The following is a 23475-nucleotide window of genomic DNA, read 5'->3' as shown; positions in this document are numbered from 1 at the left end:
CCAACTGAGCTAACCCACCACCCCAGAGACCTTATCCTTTTTGTCCTGCTGTATCTCCAGTGACAGGCACGTAGTAGGAGCTAATATTTATTTATTTAAAATATTTTTATTGGGGAAGGGGAACAGGACTTTATTGGGGAACAGTGTGTACTTCCAGGACTTTTTTTTTTTTTTTCCCAAGTCAAGTTGTTGTCCTTTCACCTTTCAGCCTTAGTTGTGGAGGGCACAGCTCAGCTCCAGGTCCAATTGCCATTGCTAGTTGCAGGGGGCACAGCCCATCATCCCTTGCGGGACTGGAGGAGTTGAATCTGCAGCCTTGTGGTTGAGAGCCCACTGGCCCATGTGGGAATTGAACCGGCAGCCTTCGGAGTTAGGGGCACCAAGCTCTAACCGCCTGAGCCACCGGGCAGCCCAGGAGCCAATGTTTATTGAATAACTAAATTCCTCCGGAGGCTCTAAGCACATCATAGATCACAAATTCAAATCCCTATAAGAGACTGGCAAGTGATAAAAATGAGTAAGTAGAGCTGTTTAGGGCTTGTAATAAAAGGGAGAATACATACTGCATCTCCAGGCTAGTTTTTTTTAACAAGTCCTCATAATGAACCTCCTCATCATCTTATTTTACCCCTTCACAATACAAAGCAATTTCTTCACGTCTCCCTAAAAACATGCCAGTCTTCATTAGAGTAGCTGAGTTATGTCCAAGGTATAATACCAAAAGCAATACTGGATACTGAAAAATTCACCTTATTCCAGCACTGAGAATGGGAGTTACCTCGCCGAGATATTGGCTAAGAGTGGAAAAACCAGAGTTAATTATGAAATTTTTTTTGCACAACTGTTGCAAAGAGCTCTGATCCAGAAACTGCCTTTACCCGTGTTATCTACAGACCCCCGAGATCGGCTGGCTTTCCTCCAGATTCCGCGTGAGAATCTAAAAGCGACGCTGGCCGGCTTCTGGTAGAAAGTGCATACGCGAGGAAAAGCTTTCCTTAAGGGGAGCCTCCGAGGGAGCGCACGCAGCCCGACAGGCGCCCCCATTTGGACGTGGAGGGAGAGACGACCGAGCGCCAAGCATTCCCAGGTCCGAGTCGGCTGAGAAGCCGCACCCCAGCCCTCCAGGTTCCCCGCTGGCAAAGGAACACAGCGCTGCCAGGAGGAAGCCTTCACCAGCCCGGAAAAGGCGTATGTAGCAGCTGACGCGCCCAATCAGCTAGACGCGGGTGGGAGTCCGATTGTCATCGTAGAGCCCGCGAGAGGGGCGGGACGGAGGTGTCTCTCACGGCGCTTGCGCAGAGAGGGGGTTTCCAGGGGCCTGGCAAGGGGGAGGTGAATACTAGCCCAGCTCCCGGAGTCCCACAGCTGCGCAGGCGCACTCAGCAACCTCTGGCTTCGAGCGCCCACTCCTTGCAGGCCTCGGGGGCGAAGTCTCCGGGCGGGGTCTGGGGCGGGATTAAATGCGGAGAGAAAGACTTCCCACTTTCCGCTCGCTGTCGTCGCTGTCACCATCGATTCTGATATACGAAAGTCATGTTACCCAACACCGGGTAAGGGGATAGGGGTGCGGCGGGGAAAGAGAGGGCCGCGCGGACTGTGCGGCTAGGTGGGGCCGGAGTGGATTGGAGGGGGCGCAGAGGGGAGGGTTACTGAAGCTGCTGCGCGCGCTCTGGAACGCTAGTCTGCCGCGCTGGAGGCAGTGTCCCTAGAATCTGCGGTAACGCAGCAAAAGTAACCAAAGTTGTATACTTCAGGGTGGCAGACGTAAAAGGATCCGGAATGCGTTACCCCGCGACCCTTAGGGCAGGCCCCATCTTGGGTTTAGCAATAGCTGCGTGTTTTGATGTAGGCATGCAAGATCTAGGTGAAAGGTCACCTGAACACTTGTGCCTCTAATTCTGGAATAATAAAAGTAGGGTTTAAAAGCGATTTTCAAATTACTAAACTTGGTATCTTGTAGGTTTTGTTCACTTTAAAAGGATTTCTAAATGTAAACTATAACAATTTGCCAACCTGTACATTTTCGTGTACCGTTCAGTAGTGCTAATGTATTTGCACTGTTGTGCAACCAATCTAGAACTTTTTCAACTTGCAAAACAAACTTTATACCCATTAAACAACTCTTTACCCATTACCCCAGCGCCTGGCAACCACCATTCATTCGACTTCGTTTGTATGAAGTATGGGTGTCTTGGCTGAGTGTCATGTCCATTATGTAATTTGCTTAAAACATGCAAGCACGGGGCCAAGAGACAAAACAGTCCAAAACGGTATAAAAAGTGAGTTTCCTCATTCTTAACTTCCAGTGCCCCAGTTACTCTCTGGTATTTTTCCAAAGACATTCTATGCATTTATAAACATTTTGTATACCACATTAAACACACACATATACATGCCACTTTTAATAGTCATAAACTCTCTTCTGGGCCTTGCTGTTTTTGCCTAATATGTCTTGGGACACCCCTTTTCAGTACATGCAGATTTTTCTCCCTTTTATTGGTTGCATAGTATTTTATTGATGTACCATAATTTATTTAACCACCTTCCCATCACTGGATACCAGATCATTTCTAGTTTATTGTTATTCTTTGCTGCAGTGATTATCCTTGTATTCACCTGTTTGCACATATTTAAGTGTATCTACATGATAAATTCCTAGAAGTGAAGTTGCTGGGTCAAATAGTATATGCACTTTAAATTTTGATAGCTAATATTAATAGCTCTCCAAAAAGGTTGCACACCCAAAACAATGAATGATATTTCCTAAGCCACCATGTTGGCAAAAGGCAAAATGTTTGATAATAACAATGTTTGTTTTGATAATAAAAATCTAGAGAAAAAGTAGAACCTCATTATAGTAAAAATTGGAATCACAAGTGAGGATGGGGATCTTTTTGTATGTTTAAAGCAGTAGTTCTCATCAAAGAGCGCTTTTGACCCCCATAGGACATTTGGCAATATCTGGGAACATTTTTGACTGCCACAGTTGAGGGAGTGTTACTGATATCTAATGAATGGAATCCAGGGATACTGATAAACATCCTATGATGCAGAGGATAGCCCCGTACACCAGAGAATTATCTCGTCCGAGATGTCATTAGTGCAGAGATTGAGAAATCCTGATTTAAAGCCATCTGTGTAGCTTTTTCTTTACCTGGCTTTACACAACTAGGTTTTTGATCTCTGAGAGCTCTATTTTTAAAAATTCGTTCTATGTTGTATATGTCACAAACATTTTTCAGTTTTTTTCAATGTATTAACTTTAGTTATACTCTTTTATCATGCAGATATGTATTTTTATTGAGTCAGAGTTATCAATCTTTTAAGGTTTTTGTGCAAACCTTAAGGCCATTTTAAATCAAGATTTTTTTTTTAATTGGTAAATGTTCGTCTAATATATATACATATATTTTTTTTGCACTCAAGTTTTTTTATCCACTTGAGATGAACTAGTATTTTGCATACTATTTTGGCATAGGAACTGAGTTAGGAAGCCCACTTCCTTTTGGTTCGGGTGGCTGGCTGTAGTCCCAGCACCATTGACTGACTAGTTACCTTTTCCTTTCTGTCAGAAATTACACCTCTATCATATACCAAATTCTTGTATATATAGGTGTCTGTTTCTTGATTTTTTTATTCTATTATTTTGGTCTGTCTCCTCAGGTACCAGTACCAAGCTATTTTAATTGCTCTTGTTTTATAACATGTTTTAATATCTGGGAATGTTAGTTCTTCCCTCATTTGGATTCTTTTTCAGAATTTTCCTAGTTATTCTTGGAGGTTTATTTTTCCAGATGACTTTAGAATAGCTTTTATAGTTTTTTGGTTTTTTTAATCGCCTTATTTTGATTTTGAGATACCAGAGAATTTTGGTAAATTATAGTGTAGGTTAACTCTACATTAGCAAGTTGGGACCTTTCTCTCTCTGTCTCTCTGTCTCCCTCTCTCTTCCTCTCACCCCCTCCCTCCCTCCCTTCTCCCCTCTTTCCCCCTCGCCTTCTATACTCTGGTTCTAGTGCTTTAAAGCTGGAGGAGATCCTTAGTAGTAGTACAGATCCAGGCTTCTGGTTAAGAGGAGAAGCTTCCTTTGCCTTTCTTTCTGCAATGCCTGAGACTCTGAATGAGGAAGATGTCTTTTATCCTACTAGGAATCAATCCAGCTAGACCAAAGGCAAAAAAATAGGGCTTTTTTTTTTTTTTTTTTTAGATTTTATTGGGGAAGGGGAACAGGACGTACTTCCAGGCCTTTTTTCCAAGTCAAGTTGTTGTCCCTTCAATCTCAGTTGTGGAGGGTGCTGTTCAGGTTCAAGTTGTTGTTATTTCAGTCTTAGTTGTGGAGGGCACAGCTCAGCTCCAGGTCCAGTTGCCATTGCTAGTTGCAGGGGGCACAGCCCACCATCCCTTGCGGGCATCGAACCGGCAACCTTGTGGTTGAGAGGATGTGCTCCAACCAACTGAGCCACCCGGGAGGCAGCTCAGCTCAAAGTACCGTGTTCAATCTTAGTTGCAGGAGGGCACCATCCCTTGTGGGACCCGAGGAATTGAACTGGCAACCTTGTGGTTGAGAGCCCACTGGCCCATGTGGGAATCGAACCGGCAGCCTTAGGAGTTAGGAGCATGGAGCTCTAACCCCCTACGCCACCAGGCTGGCCCTCTATGTATCTTTTGATCTCTCCTTTTATTTCTTTGATCCAGTCATTTTTTTAGTAGCATGTTGTTTAATCTCCATATATTTGTGGTTTTACCCGCTTTTTTTTTTTAAGATTTTATTGGGGAAAGGGAACAGGACTTTATTGGGGAATAGTGTGTACTTCCAGGACTTTTTTCCAAGTCCAGTTGTTGTCCTTTCAGTCTTAGTTGCGGAGTATGCCGTTCATCTTCAAGTTGTTGTCCTTTCAGTCTTAGTTGTGGAGGGCGCAGCTCAGCTCCAGGTTCAGTTGCTGTTGCTAGTTGCAGGGGGCGGAGCCCACCATCCCTTTTGGGACTCAAGGAATTGAACTGGCAACCTTGTGGTTGAGAGCCTACTGGCCCATGTGGGAATCGAACGGCAGCCTTCGGAGTTAGGAGCACGGAGCTCTAACCGCCTGAGCCACTGGGTCGGCCCCTCCCACTTTTTTTTTGCAGTTGATCTCCAATTTCAAAGCATCGTGGTCGGAGAATACTCTTGGTATGATTTCAGTCTTCTTAAATTTGTTGAGGCTAGTTTTGTGTCCCAACATGTGATCTCTCCTTGAGAATGTTCCATGTGTACTAGAGAACAATGTATAATCTGGTGTTCTGGGATGAAAGGCTGTGTAAATGCTGATTATGTCCATTTGGTTTAAAGTGTCATTTAAAGCCAATACCGTAGTACCTCGGTTTTCGAACGTCTCCATTGACAAACATTTCAGTTTATGAATGCCGTAAGCCCAGAAGTAAATGCTTCGGTTTTGAACATGCGTCGGAAGTCGAACATGTTACATGGCTTCTGCTGAGTGTAAGATCCTGAGCCCTAGCTATCGGCTGTTTTCGAACGTTTCAGAACTCGAACGGTCTTCCAGAATGGATTATGTTTGAAAACCGTTGTACCACTGTATTTTCTTTTTGGATGACTTATCTATAGTCGTTAGTGAGGTATTTAGATCCCCTACTATAATTGTGTTTTTGTCAGTTTCTCTCTTTAGTTTGTTAGTAGCTTCATATATTTTGGTGCTCCCTAATTGGGAATAGATAGATAGGTAAGTGTTATGTCTTCTTGATATATTGTCCCCTTTATCATTATGAAATGCCCATCTTTATCTCTTGCTACCTTTTTTATCTTGAAGTCTGTTTCGTCGGATATAAGTACTGTTATACCTGCTTTTCTCTGGATGCCATTTGCTTGGAGTATCATTTTTTTAACCCTTTCACTTTGAGTCTATATTTGTCCTTGTGACTGAGATGTATCTCTTGAAGGCAGTATATGGTTGTGTTTTGTTTTTTGATCCAATCTGCTACTCTGTGCCTTTTTATTGTGAGTTCACTTTCATTTACATTTAGGATGATTAATGATATATGAGGATTTCCTATTGTTTTCTGATATCTTGGTGTCTCCATTGTTTGTTTGCCCTTGTGTTTCTGTCTGTTATTTTAGTTTGGTGGTATTCTATGATTTTTTCCCTCTGTTTCCTTTTTTTTTCTTTTTTTTTTATGTTATGTGTCTCAGTTCTGAATTTTTTTTTTTGTATGTGTGTGTGGTTGCCATTTAGTTTATGTAAAAGAAAGTTTCAGATATACAGTACATATGCAGTAGTTCTTTTTCTTCTACATGTATCTTATCTCCATTCCCCTTTGCAAATTCAGACCTTTACCTTCTCCCGTTTTGTTTTTGTTGACACAGATTATCCCTATTTATGCTATGAGTTTATTTCTGAGTTGCAGTAGCTATTGTTTTTTTCTTCTCTTTAATGCTTTTATCTCCTTTACCCTTTATATTTAAGTGTATAGTGCCCTATTCTGAATAAGGATTGCAATTTCCTGCTTCTGTCTGTTAGTCATCTTACCTATAGTTTTGTCTTCTTTTGTCTTTTTGTTTCAGATAGAATAACCAACCTGCTTCAGTATTTCCTGTAATGCAGACTTAATGGTGGAAAATTCCCTCAGCTTCTGTATGTCTAGAAAGGTCTTTATTTCTCCTTAATATCAAAAGGATAATTTTGCTGGATATATTATTCTTGGCTGGTGATCTCTCTTTCAATAGTTTGCATATTTGATTCCACTCCCTCCTGTGGAATTTCTGCTGAAAAATTCCAATGATAATTTAATGGGATTTCCTTTATAGGTTTCTGTCTTCTTTTCTCTGATTGCATTGAGAATTCTTTCATTGTCATTAATTTTTTATAGTTTTAGTATAATGTGCCTTGGAGAAGGCCCTTTTGAATTGAGATAATTAGGTGTTCTGTTTGCTTATTGGATTCAAGGATCCAGTTCTTTTTATAGGTTTGGGAAGTTTTCATTGACTATGTGTTTGAATAGGCTCTCCAAGCCCTTCTTTCCTCTTCTCCTTCTGGTATACGTATCATTCTTATATTGTTCTTACTGATGAAGTGAAATCGTTCTTGTAGAATTGTTTCTTTTCTATTATTTTTTTTTAAAGTCTCAAGTCTCTCTTCCATCTGTGTCATTTACAGATTTCTATCTTCAATGTCACTAATTTTTAGGTTGGTGCAAAAGTAATTGTGGGTTTTGCAGTTTTTTAACCTTTTAAACCACAAGTACTTGTGCACCAACCTAATCTTTCCTCCATCTGGTCAGCTCTATTTCCTAAGCTGGCTGTTTCATTGTTCATCTCTTTTATTGAGTTCTTCAGCTCCAGTATTTCTATTCGGTTCATTTTTTAAATTTCAATCTCTTTGATAAAGTGTTTCTTTTGTTCATTGATTTTATTTCTGAGTTCATTAAACTGCCTGTCTGCGTTTTCTTGCATCTTGTTGAGTTTTTTCAAAACTGCAATCTTGAATTTTCTGTCATTTAAAATCATATATTTGCATGTTGTTAAGTTTATTTTCTGGATAGTTTTTCTTTTCTTTCTGAGCTGACATATTACATTGGTTATTCATGGTATTTGATGGCATATTTCTCTGCCTAGACACTGACGAGAATGAACTTTTTTTTTTTTTTAAGAGTAATGCAATTTCAGCAGGTTGATTAGAAGAGGTCTTTCTTTTGTTTTCCAGTAGATGGTGCTGAAGCGCAAATGTTTTATTGTCTCTTGTACTGCTCCAGCTTCTTGGTTCTCTGCTGGGCTGTGGAAAATACCTTGTATTCCCCAGGGAGGTGGGCCTCTCCTCTGTGACCAGGTTACCTTGATCTTTAGGCATCACCCCTATGGGAGAATATGGTAGACCATGGGGTTCCAAGCCTCTGAAATCTGGGCACTACCCCAGCAGCCAGATACAGTGTTGTGATGCCTAAGGTGTCCCAGGTACCCCCTACTGAGATCAGACTAGATGGGAGGGAGTAAGGTGGGCTGGGAGAGGCCGCTAGTGTGTTAGTGGCTTTGTTCTTCTCCCAGTAAAGGCAACTGCTGGACCTCAGCTGCCTCACTTCTGTATCTCCTCCACCCTTGTCTCTGGGATTAGCCGCAGTGTGCATCTGCCACTCAGGAGCTGTCTCTCTAGTTCTCAGGGCTGTAGATATTCTGCTTTTTAACCAGACACCCACTGCTGCAGTTTCTTCTGGGGCCCACTACTAGCCCTGGGATGGTGCGGGGGGGTGGACAGGCCCATGAGTTTGTTTTCTGCTTGGCAGTGGTGGCTGCTGGAACACAGCTGTTGCACTTCTATATTTGTTCTCTGCCTTGATAACTGTCCTATATGCTGATCACTCAAGCAGGAATGCTCAGTGCTAGAGAGAGAGCCCCTGCAACCTGATTCCTCCCCTTTCTGCGACCTGCAGTGAGCTCCAGGCTGTGTCTGTGGTACCTGTCTGCTCTTCTCCCTTCCCTCCTCCACTGTTCATGCCCCTTCTGATGTTTCAATGCGCGCATCTCTCAGACGTGTTTGTGTGCTGTGCAGGGAATCCTTTGTTGAATTATAGCTGTTGAACTTGTGTAACTTCAGGGGAAGAGATCAAGAGGATCTTTCACGCCACCATGCTTCTGGTGTTTGTCCAAAAATATGCTACTCTTGATGGAAGGAATGCCAAAGGATTTGTGGCCATGTTTAATCTACAACAGTGTCCTATGTAATCCAGCAATTTCACCAGTAAACATATATACCCTAGAGAAAGTCCATAAACAATAGAATGAATAAGTAGTTGGTAGTATATTTGTGTATGGAATATTGTATATTAATTAAAAGAATCGTAGCTCATTGTACCAACATGGATAAATCAACAATGTTTTGTGAAAAAAGCAAATCATAGAATGACAGTTACTATATGAATCTATTATATAAAGTTCAGTTAGGCAATAATTAAACAGTGTATTATCTGGACCATGATTAGGCAAAACTTATTCTGTAAAGGGCCAGATAGTAAATATTTTAGGCTTTTGGGGCAAGAAGCAAGATTGGAGCTATTATGTAGGTTTAAGAAATGTATATATAACATCATATATATCAGATGTATGTATAACAAGAGAAAACCAATTTCCACAATATTTTTTATTGATGACATTCAAAATAACTGAGTATAATTTTTTTTGATAATTTCCTGATTTTAATGGTTGTATTGCAGTTATGTAAGAGCATGTCCTTTCAAGGAAATACACACTAAGGTACTCAGAGGTGATGGGGCATCTCGTCACGAACATACAGACAAACAGTTCAGGGAAAATAAAAAAAATTCTGTGTACTTTACATGTAACTTTTCTATACATTTGAGGTTGCTTACAATATTTTTTTAATTAAAAAGGAGATAAAAAGGATGAAATAAAATTTCAGGACAATTCTTACCTATATGTCTGGATCAGTGATGATCAAAATGATGTCACTGACTTGTAATCACTGACCATAATTTGCTTTTTTGTCACTAACAATGGACTCACCCAATAATCATATTCATTTCACCAAATCTGTTTTGTATTAAGCCATGTCTATTTTTCAATATCTTGACATAAAGCCATCTCTCAAGGAACAATATACTAATTCAGAAGTTTTCATTAACTCCTAAAATTAACTTAGAAAATATCTGTAGATTGTTTTTCCCTTTCTTAAAATTTTTTTCAGTAATGTAATTCCCTTGTGTGAACTGGTTGGTGTATTTAGACAAAGGGGTACAGGATTCCTACTTAGAAAAGTTTATTGAACATTATTCCTGCATCACACTTATTGAAAGAAAAAACTAATTTTGTCTGAAGGTACCCTGTCATTTCACATGACCTATACTGTAATTTTTTTGCAATAAAAATATAGGTTCAATATGAAATTAGTAAAATGTAGCATATAAAATTTCATGCTGAGCAAAAACAAGTCCGAAAAAAAGTTACCATATATCAATAGAATAGTTCCCACAGTACTTAAGATGTTTCCTACGTAAATCACATTTGAATGCAGTTTTTAAAACCATTATTTAAATATATTTTGCAATTTGTTAACTGTAGGCATCCACATTTTTCTCCCACCACATAATCTGTTCCTTTGATCAAGATGGCAACATCCGCTAAGATCCACAGAATGCAGCAAAAAAAAAACCCAAAACAAAACTGTCATTTCTTAAGACTTGAGAAATCTGGTCCCCCTTTAGTGTAATTTCCTGAGATTTCTGCTCCACTGAAGTCAAAACCAGGATTTTCTTTCTGGAATCTCTCTAGTGTAAGTTTTCTCTGCATTTGGTCTTGCACCCAAGGATCAGCTGCATATTCAGATTCTAGAAGAGAAATCCAACAATTTGCTGCATCTCTTTGTCTTTGTAAGAACAATACGAATCATTTTTCTGTCCTCCAAAGTCCACGTTCCCTCATCAGCTATTGTAGAACCAAAGAGTTTGCCCTTGAGGATCTCACGTCCCCCCACGGCTAGCGCCACTTGCCGGCTGGGCAGGCCGCACTGGACATCCTGTGCGTGAGAGCCTGGCTGCACCTGAACGTCAATGAACATGTCCTCCAAAGTCTGGTACCACTGTCCCACAGCGTCCCTCACGGAATCACCCCACTGCGCTCCTCAAACGGGGCTGACTTGCTCCCGGCTGCAGCCGCAATGAGTGAACTCGCTGAGTGTAATTTTTGTAATACAGATCTAATGAGAGGAATGTAGTTCTTGTTTTTTTGGGGGGGAGTGGGGGAGAGTATATTAGTTTTCTAGGGCTGCCATAATAATGTATCACAAAGTATCTACCCAGAATTTCAGAGGGGTCATAGTCCTGCTGACACTTTGATTTCAGACTTCTAGCCTCCAGAACTGAGATTAATTTGTTTTAAGATACTCAAATCTCTACTGTCTGTCATCACATGGTATTCTCCTTATGTGTCTGTCTTCCCATAGTCTTCCCTCTTCTAAAGACACCAGTCATATTGGATTAAGGGCCCACCCTACTCTGGTATGACTGCACCTATACTAATTATATTTACAATAACTCTGGTTCCAAAGAATGTTACATGCTGAGGTACTGAAGGTTAGGATTTTAACATATCCTTTTTATAGATATAGTTCAATCCATAACACATATAATATTTCACTTAACTGGGGTTCAAAGTTAGCGCTCCCTATCATCAAAGCAATCATAAATATTCATCTGTAGAAACTATTTTTAGCGCTAGGACTATACACAAACATATGTATAGTCAGATTTGGCCCCTGGCTTAGACACAGATATATAGATATTAGGAATAATGAAAACTGAGGAAATGAGTAATAATAGAGTATTTTGCTGTGCAAAAGCTTTTTAGTTTGATGTAGTTCTATTTGTTTATTTTTGCTTTGAAACTATCAACGAAACATAAAGGCAATCTACCGAATGGGAGGAGATATTTGCAAATGATATATCCAATAAGGGGTTAATACCCAAAATATGTAACTAATTAATACAACTCAACATAAGAAAAACAATTTGGTTAAAAAATGGGCAGAGGACCTGAATAGATATTTCTCCAAAGAGGTCATATAGATGGCTAACAGACACATGAAAAGATGCTAAGCATCTAGTCAGTAGGGAAATGCAAATCAAAACCACAATGAGGTAGCACCTCACCCTTGTTAGAATGGCTATCATCAAAAAAGACAACAAATAAGAAGTGTTGATAGGATGTGGAGAAAAGGGAACCCTCCTACCACTGTTAGTGGGATTGTAAATTAGTGTAGTCACTGTGGAAAACAGTATGGAGATGCCTCAAAAAATTAAAAATAAAACTACCATATGGCCCAGCAATAAAAATCGAAAATAAAACTACCATATGACCCAGCAATACCCCTTCTGGGTATTTATCCGAAGAAAATGAAAACACTGAATCAAAAAGATAAATGCTCCATGTTCATTGCAGCATTGTTTACAATAGCCAAAATATAGAAATAACCTCATTGTCAATCGATAAGAGGAATGAATAAAATGTGGCATGTACATACACAGTGGAATGTTGTTCAACCATAAAAATAATGTAATCTTACCAACGTGGATGGGCCTAGGAGTGAAACAAATTCTGCATGCTTTCATTTATATGTGGAATCTAAAAACAAAAACACAGCAAAACAAAAACAGACTCAGAGTTAGAGAACAAACTGATGGTTGCCAGAGGGGAGGGGGTTGGGAGGGTGGGGCAAAAAAGGTGATGTTTAAGAAGTACAAACTTACAGTTACAAATAAGTTGCGGGGATATAATGTAGCATAGGGAATATAGTCAATAATAACATAATAACTTTGTATGATGACAGATGGTTACTAGACTTATTGTGGTGCTCACTTTGTATGCTAATGTTGAATTACTATGTTATAACCCTGAAACTAATAATATTGTATGTCAGCGATACTTTAATAAAAAATATGAAAATAAAGTAGTTGTTACTTTGTGCGTTGGGGAGGGAAGGAGGATAGAGTTAGAAATAGAAGGGGCTTCTGGGGTATTGATAATATCCTATTTTAATTTCTTACTATTCATTTTATTTTATTCTTTAAATTATGCACTCTATATGCTTTTTGTATATTTACTATATTTTCCTAAAAACAGTTGCCACCTCTCTGTTTCTTCCTCACTTTTCACTCCCTTTCCTTCTTATCAAACTGGTTGTTTTTTATTTTAAAACCCTTCTCCCACTTTCACCTCTGATTTCTTACTTTTGGAGTGTAATCTTCCAGATCTTGGCAAGAGCTGTATGTCCTTTTAACAAGCTTGTTTATCTGTTACTCCATCTCTGTTTATTGTCCCCTCTTCTCTCTATCATTGTCATTTTTGCTGTCCTCACTTCATCCTTCTTAGGAGTTTTTTAATTTGCTTTAGAAAGTAAACAAGAAAGTGGGTTTCCCTCCTTGTTATCTGACTTTACTTTAGATGTGTTTTTTTCCTTACCTAACAACTGAGTTAAGTACAAAATTTAAAGTTATGGTGGGTGGATGTAAAGATGAAATACTGCCATTTGAGACAACATGGATGGATCTTGAGATTATCATGCTAAGTGAAGTAAATCGGATAAAAAGTCGAGAACCATATGATTTCACTCATATGGGTTATAAACCTGAAAGCAACAAATAAACAAGACAAACAAACACTCATAGACACAGACAACAGTTTAGTGGTTACCGAGGGAAAGGGGGGAAGTGGGTGGTAGAAGAGTGTAAAGGCGGTCAAATATATGGTGATGGAAGGAGAACTGACTCTGGGTGGTGAATACACAAAGCAATATATAGATGATGTATTATAGAATTGTACACTTGAAACAATTTTATTAACCATTGTCATCCCAATAAATTTAATAAAAGTAAAAAGTAAATGGGCACAGTGAACTTTCCTAAGCACATTTGGATCAGAGAATCTTTTGATCTGAGCTGTTTACCAGTCTTCTTGGTTTGTTTGTTTAACAACTTTATTGAGATGGGTTATACATACCATACAATTCACCCATTTAAAGTATTCAATTCAGTGGCTTTTAGTATATTCACAGAGTTGTGCATCCATCACCACTACCAATTTTAAAACCCTTTCATCATCGCAAAAAAAAGCCCCGCACCCCTCAGCTGTGAAGCCTCAGCCTCACCTTTCCCCCCTCCCGCTGCCGTAGGCAACCACTAATCTTTGTGTTTACGTATATATGTCTGCCTATTCTGGATATTTCATATGGAATCAATATATGTAGTCCTTTGTGACTGGCTTTTTTTTTTTACTTAGACGTTTATCATTTATATCCCTCACACTGTGTAAACCCCCTGCCCCCCATCCACTATCCCTCTGACATCACACAGAGCCATTACATTTCCACTGTTTCTATTCCTAATGCTGTATTCTGCTTCTTGTAAGTATATACATACACACACACACACACACACATAAACTTGTAGTTGACATTCATTGTTCAGCTTCAGCTTCAGGCGTACAATGCAGTGATCAGGCATCTACATCATCCCTGAGGTGGTCTCTCTAATGAGACAAGTGTCCATCGGATACCGTACAAAATCTTTACAACATTAATGATTACATTCCCCAAATTGATTTTCAAAACCCTGTGGCCATCTTGTGGTTACTGACTGTTTTCTAATCCCCTCACCTTCCCCCTTATCCCCACCCCCCTCCCTTCTAGCAACCCTCAGTTTTTCCTCTATGTCTCCAAAACTGTTTCTGATTAATTCGTTCACTTATTCTTTTCTTTAGATTCCACACATAAGTGAGATCATATGGTATTTGTCTTTCTCTGTCAGACTTATTTCACTTAACATAACGTTCTCTAGGTCCATCCCTGCTATTGCAAATGATTAAATTTCTTCTTTATGGCTGTGTAATACTCCATTGTATAAATGTACCACAGTTTCTTAATCCAGTCATCTACTGATGGGCATTTCGGCTGTTTCCATGTCTTGGCTATTGTGTATAATGCTGCAATAAACATAGGGGTGCATAAATATTTTTGAATTAGAGTTTTGGATTTCTCCGGATAGATACCTAGGAGTGGAACTGCTGGATTATAAGGTAGTTCCATTTTCAGATTTTTGAGATACTTCCATACTGTTTTCCATAGTGGCTTCACCAATCTGCAATCCCACCAACAATGTAATGTGACTGGCTTTTTGATGATAATGTTTCCAAGGTTCATCCATGTTGTAGCATGGATCAATGTTTCATTTGCATTGCTGTATATATTCCGTTGTATTGGACATACCATATTTTATTTGTCCTTTCATCAGTTGATGGACATTTACATTGCTTCCATTCTGAGCAAGGATGAGCATCCATTGAATACTTACTTTTAGGTGATTTCTTTGAAGTGGTATGTATTTATTGAAGAAAATTTGAAAAATCCTGAAGAACATAAAGAATCTGATAAAATTTATTCATAATCCCACCACACAAAAATAAGCTTGGTTAACACTTTTCCTGTGTGTGTGTGGAAATACACATGTATGTAGTATATTTTACTAATGCCTCATTTCTCTTTAAGATTTACTTTTCATTTGAGCAAATTTTCTTTGCCAAATTACAGCAAGAGTGGCCAACTGCAGTTGTAATGAATGATTTATAAATCATTGTACAGTGGGAGCAAAGTAGAGTTATTAACTATCGTTTGGGAAAGGAGGAAGGTTTAGGGAGTTTCACAGAGGTGGAAACATATGCTGTGAAAGTTATGCACATGTTGCTGATACTGGTAAGTAAATGAACATCGGGGTTTCTAATAAGGTCACGTTTGTTCTTTTGTAGGAAACTAGCAGGATGTACAGTTTTTATCACAGGTGCAAGCCGTGGCATTGGCAAAGCTATTGCATTGAAAGCAGCAAAGGATGGGGCCAATATTGTCATTGCTGCAAAGACCAGCCAAGCACACCCCAAGCTTCCAGGCACAATCTATAGTGCTGCTGAAGAAAGTGAGTGTGACAATGCCATTTCATGAAATGGCCTCACTGTGGTTTCAACACGTAGAGAATTTGCTGGAGCGTTTAATTATAGCTATTTGAAAGCTACCATAAAAATAATTTTATCCGCTTAAAGAAGTATTTTGTCACGTTGGAACAGTGGTCGGGAACTGTTTATCTCCCCCAGCACTTTTGAGTGATACAAGACTTCCATTAAAAATCATGTCTCATAAGGACAGTGATTCTTGGATCTGAGCGGAGAATGGGGGAGTGGGAATGAGAGATTTGAGAAGTGGATGATGTGAACACTTTGAAAAAGCTCTCCATGTTGTTTATTCTTTGCACCTTTCACAAGTCTTTATTTTAACACTTCCAGTTCACACATAATTATCGAGTGCTTATAGTTAAGACTGTGCTAGGAACAGTAGTAGCAGGAAGGAGGGCTTAAAAGTTTCACTTCACTTGATATTGCTGGTTTTGTTAGTCATGTTAATAGCATCGTGATTATGTGAGGGGAATGCATATGAAGTATTGACGAGTGAAGTGATGTCTGGGATTTGTTTTAAAATACACCAGCAAGAAATAGAATGGGATTGGAGGTAGATAAATTAAACTGGCAAAACGTTAACAGTCATTGAAGATTCATGGTAGTTCATTATACTAGTTCTCATATTGTATATTTTTTGAAATTTTCCATAATAAAGGTTTTTAAGATTATTTTCATTCTATTGCTTTTTTATGTAATTTTAAAAAAATTACCTTCCTGTTTTTGTTGTTTTTTATAGAGTTGGCTTAGCTAGTCTGAAGCTGGATATGGGTTAATCAATCTGTCTTACTGTAGGGTGGAGTCACTAATAGTTGTAAGACACAGCTATGTATATTGATTTTCTGAAAATAGAGTACTTGTTTCTTTTGAGTCTTTGTAACAGAATGAAAGGTTTTCTATTTGAATGCTTTTTTGTTTGTCCTCTGTAGTTGAAGCAGCTGGAGGAAAGGCCTTGCCATGTATTGTTGATGTGAGAGATGAACAGCAAATCAGTAATGCAGTGGCGAAAGCAGTTGAGAAATTTGGAGGTAATACCTTACTTCTGAAATAATTATTGAATATCGATAAAACATAGTGTAACTGTAATTGTAATTAAAATTGTTTAAAATTTTCTGAGTCTGTTCAGCATATAACCAGAAATGAGTTATTTGTTTATACAGAAATATAGCTTAAAACCATCTGATGACTTTTTTAATTGATAAAAATTATTTTGAATAATATAACAAATCTACTGTCCAATTGTCACACAGGGAGTCACACGGGGCGGCCTGAGTGGTCTCTGCTCCTGCTCCCCATGTAAGAACGCAGGATGCGGCTAGGCCACAAAGGAACACCCACGGAGCCATAGATAGGGGAGTCATACCACTATATTTTCGCTGGCGGCTGGGCTGGAGACACAGGAGGCAGGAGCTACACTATCCGCAACCCACCATCCACTTGTCTCTGCCAAACAATCTCACTTGCTAGCAATCCGCTTCTCTGCAATCTGCAATCCACACTCCGCCGCTTGCTAGCTCAGCCACCATCATCTTGCTAGCCCCCTTTTGCTGCTAGTGTAGCTATGGCAGTTATATTAGTGGCCAGTGGCTCACTGGTTACAGCTGACGGCCAACTAGCCACAGCTGATGGCCATCCAGTCACAGTTGATGGCCATTTACTACATGAGCCAGCACCTGTCTATGTGAGGCTGAGAGCCTGGAAACTGCACGCCTGGCTCTGTCCCCACACCAATATAAATTTAGGACCTTAACAGTAACATACATCTAACCAAAACTAGTTCCCCATATCCCGTTCTCTTCCCTCTCCTCAATTAATGTAACCATATGTTACATATGGGGGAACTGGGTAGAATATGCTGAAATACTTGTTATTCTAGATTCATTTTATTTTATGTATGAGTTACCAAAACAAACTGGATCTACTTTGATGATTTGCCTAGAATTGAAATTCTAGATATTTTCTCTTTCCCCAGTTCCCAAGACCAGAAAGGAGCTCTTTCATTTCAGTAAGGGCCTTAGAGAGGAGGGAAACAGGTGTCTTGGAAGGAGGGCAGGCCTTGGAAAGATGCTAAGGAGGAGGGGAAACTTTTTAAGGAAGTTAAGCTAAGGTTCTCGGAGACAAGGAGGGAAGACTAGGAGGTAAGAGGACAGGTAAGAATGGAAGCTACAAACCACTGCGGACTAGCCTCCTTGTAGTGTCACGTGGAGTTCTGGTGATCAGTATCTCCATGGTTCCGGTGAAAATCATTTGGGAGTCTTGCATTGGTGTAATGGTCAGTCTCCTACTTCTAAAGGAAGTATTTGTGAAACAACTTAGGGTTCAACGCTACAGAGTAAATGTTTTTTTTTTTCTTTTTATTCTAAAGTTGAAATTACATTAATAGGAAGTTGATTATTTGAAAACAGGAATTGATATTTTGGTGAATAATGCCAGTGCTATTAGCTTGACGAACACATTGGAAACACCTACGAAGAGGGTGGATTTGATGTTCAATGTCAACACCAGAGGCACCTACCTTACGTAAGTTTGAAATGAAAACAATGGCCTAAACTACATTCTGACAACTGTAGATTTGAAGGTTCAGTTTAAAACAAAACAAAACAAACGAAACGATGATTTCAAACTATAAAAAAAGGAAGTAACCTTGTTCAGTTACCTTTCTCAATGAGTACTGTTTGCGTAGTTAAACTAAATGGAATATGTAAGCTGTAGGGCACTAATGTACTAAAAACTAAATATGAGTGTGTTAGAAAACAGATCTACAAATACCTCAGGAATAGATAGCCTAAAATAAAAAACCTTTTTTAAAAGCAAAGACTCTATTCACTGTTGAAAGTTCCTACATTTATGAACAGCTATTTAAAAAAAAAACACCCCAAAATTATATATGATTCTCAGTTAAAGGCTTATTGCAGTGCCAAAGGGAAGTCTTGACATTGACCTTTGGACCGAAGAAAAGGCATCAGGTTTTTGGTCTTCTATGGAAAGTTTTACGTTATAAAAGAGAAATTCGTAATGGGAACATTTCCACTTTAATTTTTGTTTTGTTTTTTATTTAATGCCCCTCATTTCTTCATGGAAGATAGATTATTTTCTCAGGAAAGCCTGAGAAAGCCTCAGGGAAAGAGTGGGTATGAGGCCCAAAGAACTGACCTATTTGGAGGTTTCAGCGAGGATCTGGAGCTCTTTCCTGATCCCTGGCACCCAGGGCCTTGTGGCCTGTGACATGTGACTTTCTGTGGTTTAGAGAAACAGGGTTAGAAGGCAGCGGTCAGGTGGAAGGGAGACCCTTAATTTTTATTTTTAAGTTTTAGTTAAATATATAATCTCCAGAATTGTATGTTTATATTATGTTAAATGCTTATAGAAATTCAGTTATAAAATTTGTATATCTGAACAGTTGATTTTTCCTATACTCAGCTTACTTTATTCACTGACTCAAATGTCCTATGGGCCTTTGATCTTGCTACCCTGATTAAGTGAAATAATTCATGTAAAAGTGATTTGTGCAATGCCTAGCACACAGTAACTTTTCAATAAACTTAACTATTTTATGAAGCTGAAGGTATTAGCATCTGAGTGTGGTGCTAAGAGTTTTCAATGTAACATATAAGGTAGGGCATGTTGCTATAGGAAGATGCCCCTGATTTAGGATTGGTATTGGTGGGGCCAGGTGGGCAAAGTCCAGGTGGAAAGGTTTTGTTACTAGGTCAGAGGAGAAGCTCGTGTCTCTAAAGTAAATGAAATGAGCTGTTTCCTTTGTGAAGTATGGTCTTATTGCCTGGAATAGATTTGGTTTGTTTCCTGTTGATGCTTTGAGACGTACAGCTTCACTGTTTTAATGACTATCAACTGTAATATTGTTTGCCCCTCCCCACCTCACCCCCATGAAAGTGAAGCACCTTCGGAAAGGAATAATTTGTACAAAAACCCTTTAGTGATATTGACTGTATTCAGTTCATAAACTTGAAAAGACATTGTAGATGGTAACAAGAATGTTGTACATTTGATAATTTAAACAACTGACATGAAAGAAAAATGGATAAGTTCAAAGTCCTAGAAGTTACTGAATGCTAAATAAAACTAAAAGCTATAAAATTAAGTTAGTGTTACTAAGCTTAAATGTTATAGCTTAATAATAAAAATTTTAAAAATATTGGACCTGAGTCTTTTGTAAAATAACTTGCCTATCTTTATGAACAGTATTTAAAACAAATACAACAAAATATTGCTCCCAAAGGCATATTGCATTGTGTATTGGTGCAAATTAAATTGGGGGTCAGAGAGACCCAAAATTGTGGTCTTTCTGCCTGCTATCACTCACCTCCATAGGTCGAGACAGTATTCAGCAAAGCAAATCAGAAACTTTATTCCTTGGCTAAGGAATGTAGAGGGTAATCCAATGTTTCATTCCTTCTCCCGGATTCTGGGGAATTAGGAAAGTGTTAAAGGCAGATGGGGAAGTAGGCAGGTGTGGGGAAGTTTCCCAAGGAAGTATGGAGAATTCTTGGATTTCAAGGGAAGCATGTGCATTTCCAAAATATGCTTGGAACATGTCTAGCCTTGCATCACGTCTCATTTTAATGTTAAATCTCCTCCCCTGGGTGTGACTTTTAGTATGCTAATAAAGAAACATTTGTCAAAAGTTCGCTTAGGAAGGGGTCTCAGATGCCATCTTGTATTTTTCCAGGGCAAACCAGTTTCTTGGTGGTGGTTCTTAGGTTCCTTATCTAATTCCTGCCACTGGCTTAGCCAGACTAGCCCTGGAATTTCTGCCTTTTCTTGATGAGTTCGGCCTGCTTTTGTTAAGGAATATGTTAGGTAGAGAATACACGAAAGTCAGTAAAAGTTGAAAGATTAATGATGTGGTGGCACAACCAAATGACAAATGTATTGGGAGTTACGTTATTAAATTATAATTTGGGTATAGTAGGAATACCACACCTGCTAAGATGAAATAAATCAGTATCTATAATACTAATAATAGCAGTTGCTTATTTCATGTTTTGTATATGCGCTGTCTTAAGTATCTCATATATGTCATCTCATTTTAATCCGTTGGTCAATCCTAGATGGTAGCAGGTATTATCAACATTTATACATAGGAAAACTGAGAATTAGAATGCTATAATATATATTTTTACCAAGATCACACAATGAAAAGGCAGAAGGAGGCTTTGAACCCAGGGCTCTCTGACTTCAGTCAGCATCCGTGTCCTTTAGCACAATCCTGGCTGTGCTAACGGACAAATACATGAACTGTTACTGAAAAGTGTGTGTGTGTGTGTGTGTGTGTGTGTGTGTGTGTGTTGTGGAGGAAGAATTTGGAAGGATGTAGTTGAGGATTACCTCAGTTGGATTTAAGGCTAATGTCCCAAGGATTTGATTATTGTCGTCAAGCAGAGCATGTTGTCAGGCCATTAAGCAAAGCTTCAAGGATGAAAATAACTTCCTTTTCCTATGTTCATTCTAGAAAAGTGAAAACAAACAACAGTACCCTACAGGTTACTGAACAAGTTCAGTTGTGCTGTAGAAGTAGTTTAAAATAAAATTTTAAAAAGTTGGGAAGTTGGTAGAAAGCTATTAATTTAAGACTGTCCTTTCAGGGATCATTTCTATGGTTCGTTAATAGACAAGTTTCTCTCAACGTGTAGAGCACTGAACTAAATCTGTAGGCTGTGTCTCTTAATAAATAGTTTATACACCTGGAAAAAAAAAGACACCTATTAACTTGACTTGTGTTTTCTTTTGCTTTCAGATCTAAAGCATGTATTCCTTATTTGAAAAAGAGTAATGTTGCTCATATCCTCAATCTCAGCCCGCCGCTGAACTTGAATCCACTGTGGTTCAAACAGCACTGTGGTAGGTGGTAGGATGAGGAAATGGTTTGTTTGGTTCATTTGTTTTGTATTAAATCAGTGTATCTATGATTTAATCAGTTTATATATAGCATTCAACGTTAAATTTTCTATGCAGAATCAGTAGCATTTTGGAAAGTAGATTTTTAATCTTTAATCTGTAATTTTAAAAATCGAGGTATAATTTACATTCAGTAAAGGGTACGGATCTTAATGGTTCAGTTTGGTGAGTTCTGACATATGTATACACTGTATAATGAACACCCAAATCAAGATACAAATTTCCATCATCCCAGAAAACTCCTTCAAGTCTCAATGGGTGTATTTTATTGTATGTAACTTATTCTTCAATAAAGTTGGTTAAAAACTATCCATGAAATAGTCTACTTTTCACAGCCAACTAATGAGTTAATGTGAGTATACTAAGTAACAAGATTTATGTATAGTTGCCACCTTTAAAATAAATGTGTCAAATACTTAGTCCTTATTTCTACATTATTTACTAAAATTTGGAAATGCAGTTGCAATAGGAACCCACAGAAGTAAACTTGAAAAAAGTTCTGTTTTCATTGACTAGATTAAAAGCATTTATAACATTTCTTGTTTTTTTACTAATGCAGTTTCCCTTTAAATGATCACTTTCATTTTTAGAAAAAAAGATTATGAAATAATGTAACTTATCCCCATAATATTAAGAAAAATGAAAGTTTATTACTGTCTCTTCTTTCAATCAAATATTTGGATGACAAATTGGCAGTTATAAAAATAGTCACAGGGATGTAAAGTATATAGCATAAGGAATATAGTCAGTAATATTGTAATTATGTATGGTGTCAGATGGGTACTAGACTTATTAGGGTGATCAGTTCGCAAGTTATGTAAATGTCTAATCACTATGTTGTATGCCTGAAACTAATATAATATTGCAAAAATCACCCCAAATATTAGGATGGAAATACATGAAACTAGTTGATCCCTGATACATATAAAATTGGTTCAGCTACTTCCATAAAAACTGTTCTTTTAAAAATAGTACAGTTTAAAAGTTATATTTTGTGCATAGTATTATATTATTAAAGAATTATGGGAAAATGTATCAAGAAGGAAATAGTAATAGAAAGAAGTGGGTTATTTATACACACAAATGAATTTATTTCTTAATTAAATTATTCTTCTTTGTGGTTTCTTTTAGCTTATACCATTGCTAAGTATGGAATGTCTATGTGTGTGCTTGGAATGGCAGAAGAATTTAAAGGTGAAATTGCAGTCAATGCATTATGGCCTAAAACAGGTATGTACTTTTTAAAAAATCTATTTTTCAGATTCTCACTTATTGTCCTTGACACTCTTGAGATGCATCTTGGGTGAGCAGGATGGCGTAGAAGTGAGTAGACCATCAAACGTAACCTCTGTCTTTTGGGAAACAAGTCAAACTTTGTATTGTGCTCATAAGGCCCTTTTTAGTCATCTAGCTTTGACTTGTACTGGAAGACTGACTTCAGCTGATTGTTGTACTAGAAACATTGAACCCTGGAACACTTGAAGAGTTTTCATTAAAGCCAGCAGGAAGCCAACTGTGCATCCCGAATCTTTTCTCCATCCTCATCTCTGGTACCTTACGAGATCCTGCAGATTCTCATACTCTTGTTTTCATCTCATACATCCTAACAACTGCTTCTTTACTTTCTTGTATTCCTACTACCTTTGTCTTTTTCCTTTATAAAAAGCTGACTTATCTGTACTTTCACATGAATTCTGAGTTCACAGAGAGCCTACATCCCCTTTAGGTGACAGAAGAGCCTGCATATGGCTGGACTTTGTGTGCAGCGTTACAGTGAATATATGACAGAAGCTGATGGCTTGGGAATATGTGCTGTGTAAAAAGGGGGGAGACCCAGCAAAAATGATAGCAAGGGAAAGTTTGTCCTTTTTGTGGGTTCCTACGGTGTTCTCTACTTATATATCATAATAGCTTGAAGGAGGAAAAAGAAAAGACAATCTTTTCAGCAGATATTTTTCCATATATTTGATAGATAATCCCTGTGAGAACCTTAACGTATTTCATCTTAAATCTAAATGGCAATTGTATCCCAGAAAAGTGTGCTTGATGATAATAAAGAGAATACA

At 38.4% G+C, this 23475-nt stretch overlaps 1 protein-coding gene and 1 pseudogene across 2 annotated transcripts in view; one reads left to right on the top strand and one right to left on the bottom strand.

Annotated features, from left to right (window-relative positions):
- The first annotated feature begins 1392 nt into the window (after positions 1 to 1392).
- Positions 1393 to 23475, top strand: part of HSDL2 (hydroxysteroid dehydrogenase like 2) — a 52138-nt gene continuing 30055 nt past the window's right edge. Inside the window, exons 1-6 of the mRNA XM_019749544.3 lie at positions 1393 to 1550; positions 15293 to 15456; positions 16420 to 16518; positions 17896 to 18010; positions 21249 to 21352; positions 22541 to 22639. Of these exons, the coding sequence (XP_019605103.2) occupies positions 1534 to 1550; positions 15293 to 15456; positions 16420 to 16518; positions 17896 to 18010; positions 21249 to 21352; positions 22541 to 22639 (598 nt within the window). The 5' untranslated portion in view covers positions 1393 to 1533. The remainder of the gene's footprint in view (positions 1551 to 15292; positions 15457 to 16419; positions 16519 to 17895; positions 18011 to 21248; positions 21353 to 22540; positions 22640 to 23475) is intronic.
- Positions 4644 to 14694, bottom strand: LOC141571239 (nudC domain-containing protein 2 pseudogene; annotated as a pseudogene). The gene is made up of 2 exons (XR_016019298.1): positions 14641 to 14694; positions 4644 to 10756 (listed from the first exon to the last, which is right to left on the bottom strand). The product of XR_016019298.1 is annotated as a nudC domain-containing protein 2 pseudogene (transcript).

This window comes from Rhinolophus sinicus, chromosome 16, assembly GCF_057876585.1.
Source record: "Rhinolophus sinicus isolate RSI-liver-muscle chromosome 16, RSI-T2T, whole genome shotgun sequence".
Taxonomy (NCBI): domain Eukaryota; kingdom Metazoa; phylum Chordata; class Mammalia; order Chiroptera; family Rhinolophidae; genus Rhinolophus; species Rhinolophus sinicus.
The sequence above is the reverse complement of the archived record's forward strand: the minus strand, read 5'-3'. Positions and strand labels throughout refer to the sequence as shown.